This window comes from Copadichromis virginalis, linkage group LG4 (genome assembly GCF_057382275.1).
Source record: "Copadichromis virginalis isolate Kocher_CV1m ecotype Utaka linkage group LG4, C_Virginalis_male_GT1.1, whole genome shotgun sequence".
Lineage (NCBI taxonomy): Eukaryota > Metazoa > Chordata > Actinopteri > Cichliformes > Cichlidae > Copadichromis > Copadichromis virginalis.
This window is the reverse complement of record NC_140621.1, coordinates 36,024,387-36,036,108: the sequence shown is the minus strand read 5'-3', so window position 1 is coordinate 36,036,108 and position 11,722 is coordinate 36,024,387. Positions and strand designations below refer to the sequence as shown.

General features: G+C 48.2%; 1 protein-coding gene across 2 annotated transcripts; it reads right to left on the bottom strand.

Moving 5' to 3' along the window:
* Positions 1-689: 689 nt before the first annotated feature.
* Positions 690-11,394, bottom strand: LOC146712082 (uncharacterized). 2 transcript variants are annotated; one of them, XM_085455222.1, is made up of 5 exons: positions 10,829-11,394; positions 7,928-8,224; positions 7,373-7,732; positions 6,644-6,864; positions 690-6,556 (listed from the first exon to the last, which is right to left on the bottom strand). In XM_085455222.1, the coding sequence occupies exons 1-5, from the start codon at positions 11,199-11,201 to the stop codon at positions 6,317-6,319; spliced, it is 1,491 nt and encodes a 496-aa protein (XP_085311348.1). In that variant the 5' UTR covers positions 11,202-11,394; the 3' UTR covers positions 690-6,316. The 2 variants fall into 2 exon arrangements, with proteins under 2 accessions (XP_085311348.1, XP_085311349.1); XM_085455223.1 differs by having other exon boundaries at positions 10,958-11,394.
* Positions 11,395-11,722: the final 328 nt, after the last annotated feature.

The window sequence follows — 11,722 nt, the reverse complement described above, 5'->3', positions numbered from 1 at the left end:
GAATGTGTGTGTGAATGGGTGGATGACTGGATATGTAAAGCGCTTTGGGGTCCTTAGGGACTAGTAAAGCGCTATATAAATACAGGCCATTTACCATTTACCATTACCCACTGTGGCGCCCCCTTGTGACAAGGCGATGCAGCTTATAGAAGCTTTGTGTCAAAGTTTGGTATTTTTAGCCTTTATGAACATTTTGTATTTGAGTCTAAATTTGGAAACACTTTAACCTCATACATACGTGGACTACGAATATTTCAAGACAGCATTTGTCTCTGAGGGTTTTTTATTTTATTTTATCTGTTTAAACAGCATTTTGTTTAAATGTTGAAGCAACCAGGTCAAGTTGCTGAACATTTGTGAAATAACATTAACCTCCTAGGACCTGCGTCCACATATGTGGACATATGGGGTTATTTAGACCAAAATACTCAATTTTGCTCTACAAGGGCCTGATATCCACTTACGAGGACATTATGCTGCTACTGTTCTATCAAAATTTTAAACGAATACCCTCATATGTGGCTCTTATTTTTCTTAAAAACAAAAATAAGGAAAAAAAAAATCTGGTAATTCTTTGCTTTTACATTCATCAGCCCCCAATATGCCCAAATATCAAAGAGAAATCAAAAATGCTGCCGTGGAAGAGTTCGGGTCTTAGGAGGTTAAAGAACAGTCAGCGTTCCAGCCGGTAGTTATGAACATTTATTTGTTTCCTTTGAATGTTAACACTACAAAGTACCCATTCTGCTCGACTAAAACAGGCAATACATTTTTTTTTTTTTTTAAAAACAGCCACCGTAGCCTTCATCATCATCATCATCATCATCATCATCATCATGGCAGACCGTTGTAAGTTGGTGTTTAATGACATTCAGCCCATGCAGCGCTGATAAAACCAGGCACAAAGTAAACAACCAACACATCAGAGTCTGATAACTCACTCAGAACTGACACTGGTCACACAAGGTCAAAGGTCACATCAAGTCTGACCTTTAAAAAAACAAAAACAAATCCTGAAGCATTCAATCTACCATTTGGCTGATGTCCATTAAAAAAAAAAAACAAAAAAAAAAACAAAAAAAAAACAGGGAACATTTTATAAAAAGTATTGCATCACATCCAAAAAATGAGATGAACTGTTCTTTGACATACAGCGTTCATCAAGGTTAAACAGGAAGTAGAAATCCATATTTAAAGTTTAAAACAAACCCACCCCCGAATGAAGTTCCCCCATGTCTTCACAAAGAGCCTGACTTACAGGAAAACCTCCAACTGGAAATATTAACATGAAAAAAACAAAAGAAAACAAACCCGTTCGCCCCTCATTCACACGTCTGTTCCCTGAGGAACTCCTCGCCAACTTTTAAGGATCTTTATTAGTTTTTTGCTCACACCCAAAGTTTTAACTACAAAGGACTGAAGTACGAGTACCACACAACCACTTTTCACTGCTAACAAAAAAGAAAAAAAAAAAAAGAGCTCTGCAATGAGATTGCACGAATGTTTCAGTACTAGAAATGATACGACGATGCGTTACAGCCACGGACCTCTTCTGGAAGAGAAATGCATCTGGTCAGCTGCAAACATAACAAATGAATAAAGACCACCAGCAGGGAAATGTTACTCATTAATTATAACTTAAGAGATCAGGGTTTCACTCAATTTTCACCATCTGGAAAGAGTTTGCATTTTGCGTTGAGATTAGATCAGATTTAATGGAGCTCCAACATGGGCCTCAAACAGCACATAAACAAATGATGACAGTATTATCACGCATTTATGTTGATATCCAGGTTTTTAAACACAAAGTGTTACGCCACTCCTCTTCAAAGTTATTTCTAATATCATGTTTGTTTCTAGGCAGATGCATTCCTCTGTGTAAACAAGGACAGGAGGAGTTGTCGTCATTGGTTAAACAGGTCACATGATATCTCCAACGATCAGTGGTCCGACTCTTCAGGGCAGCATTAAGGTCAAACAGACGAAGCTTGCTCCTACACACTGTACATAAAAGATGGACATAAGGCTGTTCTCTAGTGTCCAGCAGGAGGCGGCTCCTCTGGTCCGAATGGGAAAATGAGCATCCTGCTCAGCTGATCTGAGCTCAGCAAACCCTGTTCTGATGTGTTTATGGTTCAGGTCTGACTGAAGAAAACAGGAAGTTTATTTTGGAGATTTTGGTCCCATCAGTCACCAAAAGGAAGTACGGAAGTACGGAAGTCGGTGCAGAAATCCATCGTCTTGCATCACGTCTGCTTTCTGAAAGCTGAGACGGTAAAATCCGTCAGCTCAACTCTTCATAAATGCGCTGACCACTGTTTATGCACATCTTTTACATACAGTCTATTTATGGCCTGTGATGGCAGCTGTGTGACATATAGAAAAAAAGGCCTGACGTCATCATAAACCTGTGATCAGTGTGTGAATGTGTGTGTGAATGGGTGGATGACAGGTTGTGTAAAGCGCTTTGGGGTCCTTAGGGACTAGAAAAGCGCTATACAAATACAGGCCATTTACCATCTCTCATTCAGGTCATCTCCTCTGGCACCTCCGCCCAGTTTTCCCAGAGTTCTGTCCCATTATGCCGAGTGAAGCTGCTTCAGGCTTCAACTCTCAGGAAGTAAAATCTGACGAATGGAGCGATCCGGCCCGACCGATGGGAAGAATACAGTCTGGACTTTAGGTTCTGGGTTCGGTTAATTCTGTCAGCACAAGCAGCCACACGAGGTTTTCAAAAGTCCAACAAGTTCTCAGTTTTTACTGAAATGTAGAAATTTGAACAAAGCAGTTTTGTAGCTTTGTTCATATATGCACAGTTTAGAGGTCCAGAACCCTAAAATCATATTAAATAAAATAATAACAGTGCAAATTTAGCGCTTCACACATCTGAAGTAAAAGGAGAGCTCTGGGCTTCTGTCAGGAAGGCCACGGAGACCCGAGGATTCACGGAGCAGCTGAAAAAAGCTTTTACGTCCTGATTTATCCGCCGCCCGGTGTTTGGCATTCCTCATCTGTCTACAGCTTTAACCACCCCTGATACATGAAAACTAAAGTAGAGACCAAAGAAACGCCGCACAGCCACGTCAGGAGTGCCAATGTTGGAGTCTGTCCACCAGAGGGCGCTCTGCCACGTTCCTATTGGCCAACACAGTTGATGGAAAGGCTGCTGCAGAGAAGGATGCTGGGATAGGGCAAACTGGTTAATCCGTCAGCTGAAGAACAGGAGAGAGCGAGGGACGGCTGCAGGAGGCGCACAAGGAGGAAGCCTTAAAGAGAGATCGGCCAAATTGAGCTCAGGATTAGGATTTTCTGAACTTTAACGGAACGTCCGATCCTTCTGCCGCCGGTGCGTAAAAACCACAAAAGCGAGCTTTTCTTTTCACCTGATTTTGTACACACGGAGCAGCCACAGTCCTGACAGAAAATTAAACTTCTGTTTGACAATAAAAAGAATTTCATTTTTACTGTGTACATACACGTTTAAATTCTTCACTAATGTAAACAGTTATTTACTCAACTTGATATCAAAAAACCAAAAAAACCAAACATTTTTTGTCAGATTTTGGATTCCGTATAAATCAAACCTTCAAAGAATAAAGTCCTAAAAAACAAAGAAACATCTCATGTCGAGTGGTTTTTATGTCAGACCAGGCCTGGGGAAAAAACTAAAATCTGCTCGTTGATCAGGTGAGATTTCGCCGCTGCGCTTCAGCTGAGGTAATGAGGTCTCATGGAAACAGGAAGTCAAAGAAACACTTGAAAAATGAGGTACGAAAACGAGACGAAGCGGTCGGTGAAGTAGAGACAGGACAGTTAAAAAAAAAAAAAAAAAAAAAAAAAGTCTGATTTTCGCCTGAGGTGACCAGAGTTCTGGATCCTCCAACGGTCAGACGGCCCCGGCTCGCAGACGGTTTTCATTTTGTGCATTTCTGGTCCTTGTTCAAATTGAACCACGGAGCTCTGCAGAGCTCGCCGTCGTATTGCTTCAGAGTTGAAAAAAAGGTTCACACATTTACACAGCGTGAAACAACGGATTCTGTGATTGTTCGTGCTGACGTTTCTCAGAGATAAAAACTAACTCCCAGGATGAATAACTTCCTGTCACCTGATCCTTCCTCCCTCCATCCTCTTCCTCCAGCAAAACATGAAAACGACACGCAGAATAAATCTTTAGATTTTCTTATTCAGAGTTTGACTTGGCGAACACTAAAAGACTTAAAACAGATGTTTACGTTGCATTTAACTATTTGACAGAGTGAAAAATTTGAAATTCATAATGAAAAATGTAAGAATGCAAATGTTAAAGCAAAAAAATTTAATTCAGGGGGAAAAAAAATTGCCACTCAAAGTGAAACCCAATGTTATGTTTTTTGGTAGGAATGGGCTTCCGTAGAGGACACAGCAGACTTACCAAAGGTCAATTCTTAGAATCAGTTCCAGCTGATGACCTACGGAAGCCCAGTTGTGCAAGAAAAGTGAAGATTTTGCCTTTATAAAATCAAAATGTTTCACAGCCTACAAAATCCTGAATTAATGAAGAATAAGGGGGGGCGATCGTCGCTCAAGAGTTGGGAGTTCGCCTTGTAATCGGAAGGTTGCCGGTTCGAGCCCCGGCTTGGACAGTCTCGATCGTTGTGTCCTTGGGCAAGACACTTCACCCGTTGCCTACTGGTGGTGGTCAGAGGGCCCGGTGGCGCCAGTGTCCGGCAGCCTCGCCTCTGTCAGTGCGCCCCAGGGTGGCTGTGGCTACAATGTAGCTGCCATCACCAGTGTGTGAATGTGTGGATGACTGGATATGTAAAGCGCTTTGGGGTCCTTAGGGACTAGTAAAAGCGCTATATAAATACAGGCCATTTACCATTTACCATAAGTCAAAGTTTCAATCTCATAATCCAGCCTTCATGATAAAAACTGACTGCAGTTCCTCTGACGCCCAGCAGAGGCAGCAGTGAGTCAGCCCCCCTAGACTCCCATGTTAAAATAAACACGTTGGTCTCTGTGGATCATTTCCTGTACGGGGCAGAATGTTTTCACAACTCACCTGTTTAAAGGTTGCATTATTAGGGGCGTGGCCTCAGATAGGTGGTTGGTGACACAGGCGGCTGTAGCTGCTAGCTTCACCTCACCCCATAATATGACTGCTGTGAGCTCAGCTGGTTTAACCAGTCTGAGCTGTGGGTAAAATGCTAACGCTGAGGCGACTCGTAGCTTCATGGAGTTCAATTATGTCTGAACAACAAAATATGAGAAAACAAAGAAATTCTGCAAGTGTGACACATTTTGTGTTGGTGAGATGGAAGGAGGAAGGAGCTCACCGCTGAGCTTCGCATTGGAACTGAAGACCCCTCCGATGGACAGGAAGTTGTTCCTTCCCTGTGTGTTTTCGTCCTCGGAGTTGATCGAGGAACGCTGATAAAACCACAGACATGGACTCGACGATAATCCAAAGAGAAACCTAAAAAAGGGCACTTCAAAACCAAACGAGTAGAAAACGTGTGCACGCCGCACAGACACAAACCAGCAGGCAGCGAGCAAAGAAGCCAAAACAAGCCTACAATTTACAGGAGGAGGATGTGTGCGTGTTTTCCCTCAGTTACCCCTGACCTTTGACCTCCTCCGCCTCAAAAGTTTCTGCACTGGTTCAGATTCACGCTGTCGAGTCACCTCCAAAAAACGTTTCCAGGTTCTCAAATGTGCGAATTGGCCTCCGTATAAACCCAAAGACATGCAGACTTTACACCGATCTTCCTCCTGAATTTGAGGCTTTAATTTTGAAATTGTTCTAATAAACTTCAAATAAATGTCAGATTTTTCCTCGCTCGTCTTCCTGTCAAACTGAAATCAAACAGTTTCAGCAGTTTGTTCCAGACCAAACGTTAGTAAACGTGACAATTTTAGATTTCTTTCTGTTTTGAGCTCAAATTTCAGAAAAATTACTGAATTAAAAAAATAATCTGAAAATAATCGAAACGAACTTCAGACGCAGCCCGCGACTGTGTTCTGTTTTGTCTAAAGTTTTTCTGGTTGAGAAATAAAAAAGTTAGAGACCTGAAAACTTTCAGGAATTTTAAATATTTGAAGAAACAAACATCAAAGTTAGAAAAAAAAAAACTTTGGCAGAACGTTTTCGCTCTAACGTTTCCTGTCGCTGAGCCGGATCGTTCAGAACCCGGGATCCTGCTCCGGGGGTACCAATGAGAGCAGGCCGCTCTGATTAGAGGTCAGTTTTGCAGTTACTTCCTGTGGCCTTCCAAACTGTCTGTGTAGCAGAATAAAACGTCCCGCTGCTCTCGCCTGCGTACCGTCTGGTCCCAGATCAGGATTGGTCGCTGTGATGCTGAGTCCGGATGTGGCTGTGGAGACGTGTTGCCGAGGAGAACCTTTTGCCGCAGTCGGAGCAGCGGAGTGGCGAGGCAGCTCCGGCGGGCGGCGATGAAGGCGATGATGTGGCGGCGTTTCCAGCGCTGTGAGTCTGGCGGTGAGCCTTCAGGAGGGCTATCCGGCTGAACCTGCGGCCGCACTCCTCGCACTCAGACCAAACCCGCCGCCGCTTCCGCTGAAAGACAGAAAGAGATGTCAGCTCGCCATCTAAACATTAAAAATCAACCTTTGTCTGCTTCCTGCCCTCTTGTGCGCTCCTCACCTTCATCCCTTTATCCTCCTCGTCTTCCTCCTCTCCCTCCTCCTCCTCCTCCTCCTCTCTGCCAGTCTGAGCAGGCGGCTCGACGGCGTCTTGCGGCCTGATGGAGCCGTCAAACGCCAGACAGCCGAGCGTCTCCTTGGCGGTGGCTTCCTCATCGTCATCAAGCAGCTGGGAGGGGAGCGTGAGGAGGCGATGAAGCATGGAGGCTGAGGACCGTTGACCTGAAGGAGGGAGCGAGGTCAAAGGTCACGGTTTCAGATTCCTCTCAGTGTCAATAAAAACATCATCAGATATTTTTACAAACACTAAGTTTTCTGACTTTTTATTCATGAAACTAAAAATCATGCATCCTGTTTCGCCCACTTCTCCTTATCAGGGTCATGGGGGGTGGAGCCTATCACGGCTGTGACAGGGTGAGAGGCAGGGCACACCTGGACAGGTCGCACCCAAAACTAAAACGCAGCCATGCAATACTCATACATATATGTATGAAAACATATACATACTGGAAAAATACATATTAGTACATATAACTGATCATTAATGTTGCTCTTTTTATAGGATCCAGTTGTTTCCATTCACGCTGCTTTAGGAAGCGTAAACTTCACTGTCACGCTCTCAGATGTTAAAATGTTACTACTGAGTATTTCCTTCTTATTTAATCACACATAAACCTGTTAATGTTACATTGTTTCCTGAAGCACTGAGGATAAACTGCAGGTGCCTCACATGTGGGGCTGAGGGGGGGTCCGGGTGGAGGTCCGGGTGGAGGTCTGACAGCGGCGGCAGCGCTTATCAGACTGCCCGCAGCTTCATCTTCATCGGGAGAAAACACCTCCATGTCCTCCAAAGGAGTCCAGCGGGGGTCCTGCTGTGGGGAGGAGGGGGAGGGCTCCAGGGTCACTGCCGGGGTGGGGGCGGGGACAATATGAGTCACACTCTCTCCTAACCCCCGCCCACTTCCTCCTCCTCCACCCCCGCCAACCTCTTTGACGTTCCAGACGTCGCTGCACCACTTCTGACCGAAGACTTTGTCCAGGATGGGAACCCAGTCCTGAGAGACAGACAGGACGGGGGGACGCTCCGGGACTGGGGGGGGTAAAGAGGGGGAGGAGGAAGGTTAGCTTCAGCTAAAATAACAGTCACTCCACACACCTGATCTGACTCACCTGTGGAAACACAAAACAGGACACCAGCCACACCCAGTCAGGCTCACTGACAGCCAATCACAACCAACCAGCCGGTCAGAGTACGACACTCAGTTCCTTCCAGCTGATCACTCACCGTGTGTCTGCGGCGTCTCTTTGGACGCAGTGACCACAGCGACCTCCTCACGGGCGTCTTCTGAGCCGCTCGGGGACACAGAGTCGTTCTCCGAGCCCCTCCTCCCCCTACCGCCGCCTTTCCCTTTGTCCCCGCCTCCTCGTTCAGCACCCTTTCCCAGCCTCTTCTCCAGCAGCTGCTGCTCTCGCTCCATCTTGGTGATCTCCAGAAGCAGGTCGTCGAATGACGCCTCCACGATCTTCGTCAGCTCACGCACGGCGAAGTCCAGGACGTGCTCCATGACGGACTTCAGCTGGTCTGTGGAACAGAGATGGGGGCGGGGCTAATTATTGGAGAGACTGGCTGTGAAATCACAGTTCATGATGAAACAGGTTGCAGGGCCAGCTGAACAGCGCCCAGCAGGGCAGAGCTTCACACAACTAAAACAACTATTTTCTGAAACTTTGATTGATCGATTGATTGGTTGGCTGATGGTTCTGTCACAGTGACAACGACTTTCATTAAAGCTGCTAGCAGCCGAGCAGCCGTCGCGGATCAGAGGATTTTCAGCACGCTACGATTTGGGGATACTTCAGTGACACTCTGTGAAACTCAGGCTTTCACCGGGTTCACCAGCTGTCAAGCATCGTCTGACCGTCAAAGCTTTTCCCTTCAGCATCGTCATCCTTTCTATCCACACACAGCAGTTTGACCTTTGACCTGTGGGGTGTGTATGAGGACGTTAGGAAGTGAACTGATGCTTTCTGACGCCGCCATCGCTGATATCCTGAACTCTGGTGATGCATGACGGTGACCTAGTAATCTCGGCGTGGGTGGGGCTCAGCAGCGTGTTTGTGTGCTGCAGTCGACAGATGTGTGCATGCATGCGAGAGAGCGTCTTTTATCTCCTGCTCACATGTCCCTGCATGTGGACGCTGCTGCAGTGCAGTGAGAGACAGAGTGTGTGTGTGGCGTGAAGACCTCAGCACAGCGGGCGCTCATCGTGGGGTTACTCCGATTCAAATCATTTCCTGTTTTTTCCTTGAGTCTTTGTGGGAATTTCAGGATAAAGTGGAGTCCCTCACACTCCTGACGTCTTTCCCGCTCGTGTGATAAATTAAATGTTTCTCATCCTTAAACACGGCAGCTGCTGAACAGCGGGCGGACGTTTGCTCGTCAGACATTTTTCCAACCTGCTGTGCAGTGAGATCATTATGTAAACATCTGGAAAAAATCATGTTATTGAATCAAAGTGCTCACAGTTTAAAACCTGCAAAGACGGCATGAGCAGAGCTCAGAGCTCTTTGGGTCTGTCTGAGCGAGCGTTCAGGAGGATCCTGCCGCAGGGACCTGACTGTAATGGCGAGTAAGGCGAACATACCGTGCGGGGGTGGGTTCAGTTTCTGCATCCACGAGTCCACTCGGGTCCGACTTCAGCGTCATGGTGAATCATCCACAGAGAAACACTGACCGAGGAGGATTTCAGAGCAGCGTGACAGTTACGAGTTTAACCTCAGAGTGAACCAACGCAGCTGGACTCTGTCAGAGCGCAGGGCGCCAACAGACAATGTGCCGACACATTCAGCCTGAAACGAGCACGTAGGCGTGAGACGCCAGTCTGTAATGACCTCCTTCTGACTCCAGCCGAGCCGCTTCCTGCAGGGTGATCATGACCCGACAGGACGGGCACCTGTGCGCTGTGCGGTCATCACCTGTGTGGAAGAGTACTGAAATCGTGCCACCGGCCGAATCAGCTTCGTGCTGTGAAGTCTTTTCTTTCCACATGATTCTCCGGCAGGCTCCTCCCACCTCCACAAATGAGGAACGCCACACTTGCGGACACCCGTGGCCCGGAGCGGTCGTGCTCCGGCTGATGAATCTGACCCGACATCCATGAAACGTCACTGAGGCATCACTCAAGTCACTGCGTCAGGTTGATAGTCAGCATGTCCTCCTCCCTTTCTCCTGCGGTCTTCTGCATGCCCCCCTCCTCCTCACCAGCACAACTCCTTTCCTGCGGGAGGGCGTGGCTTGTTTTACGATCCTCGGCTGCACACCTGCTTTTTATTTTCAGCCCTGCCACATTCACACTCGAGTTCCTCGACTTCTCCTCGTGAAGCTGCAGCGTTACCGTCTCTGACGTGACGCTCAGACGGACGATTACACGCAAAGTCCACATTTCTCTGCAGGGTCACTGCGTCCAGCTTCACCTGTGTCACAGACACATTAGAACCAATGGAAATGCTCCCCCAGCACACGAGAGTTCTCGTCCAATCACCTGCAGGCGTCACCTTTTTTCATCGAAAAGATGACATCACACCTGCACGTGCTAACACGTAGCATCGCCTCCAAACGCCACAGCCAGCTGCTCTCAGACTGGTCGCAGTGTTTCCATGGAAACCAGTTCGAGCCCGTGAAATACATGTCAAATCCAGCGAGCTTCCGAATGTCACGAAAAAACCACTAAAACACGTGGAATCGTTCACAAATCATCAAGTAACTCGTGTCCACCGAACACTGCAGGCTCCTGGATCAGGGCTCAGCGGGCGCTCAGGCGTCCCACCACACGGTGCTTTACGGTTTCTTGTTGAAGGCTGACGTCCGGGCGAGGTCACCGTAAGTCGACCTGGAAGGACGCCGAGGTGGCGTCCGACACGTCGTTTGTCGTCCACCTGAGACCGAACACTGTGTCGGACGGCGTTATTGTTTGGAAGCTGATTGTTCAGTTATGGATGACGTCATAATTACGTTGAATTTGTCAGAACTAAAGTGAAACAGTGTGGAGCACGAGGGCTGCCTCACAGCGCCTCCTGCTGGCCAGCAGGCATATTTGTTTGTTTGCTTTTGGAAAACGGGATTAATAGGAAGTGAAACGTGTGTGTGTGTGTGTGTGTGTGTGTGTGTTGTGTAACGGGTGCCTACCCACGACTCGTCCTCTCTGCTCCAGACGGCGTGTGTCGGTGGGCACGCCAGGCCCCGTGCCCTGTCCCCCGGGCTGCTGCTCGGGTTTCGCCCGCCCGCTATCCGCCCTCTCCCCGGCTTTGTTCTTACCAGCCACCGGGGAGCCTCCTCCTCCTCCGTCGTCTGAAGCGGAGGCTCGGCCCCGTTTCTCCCGCGCCTGGAGCTGGAGCCCGAGCCGGCGGTTTTCCTGCTCCTTCACGGCCGTCTCCAGCAGGAGGCCGTTCAGGCTGGAGCCCACCGTCTTGCTTATTTCCTGGACAGCGAGCTGAACGACCTGCTCGAGCACGGACTCCAGCTGGCCTTGGAAGAACGACATATACACGGCCCCGTTCATGTTTGCGCGCCCTGCGGTGAGAGGGCTCTCTCATTCTTCTGTGCCCGAGCCCCCAGCCCACCGCCTTCCCGAGTTCCCGACGGAAATCTGGGTTAAAATCGGCGGCGGGTCGCGGAGCTCCTCCAGCGGCTCTTCGGCGCTGCTGCTGCGGTTGCTGCTGCTCTGTGAGTCGCGCGTGTTCAGCCGCTCCGGAGGAGGCCGGAAAGACCCGAGTAGAGGCGCAGCAGCATTTTCCCGCCCACATGTCTTGGCCCACGCTCGCGCCCTTGCAGTCAGTCACGCCATTTTGGCTGTGAGAAAATAACATCAGTCATTCCCAAACATCAGACTGCAGCCTGCAGCTGACCCGGGACCAGCCTCAGCATCTGCTGCAGCTGCTCATAGACGTGTTCCAGCACACAAAAGCACCATTATTAATTAATGTGAATCCTAAACTCTGTGACCTTATGCATTTAGTGGAGCCGCAGCACACACTGTATATAAAAGATGGCCACAGGCTACTGTTGCCGGTGAGCTCCGTC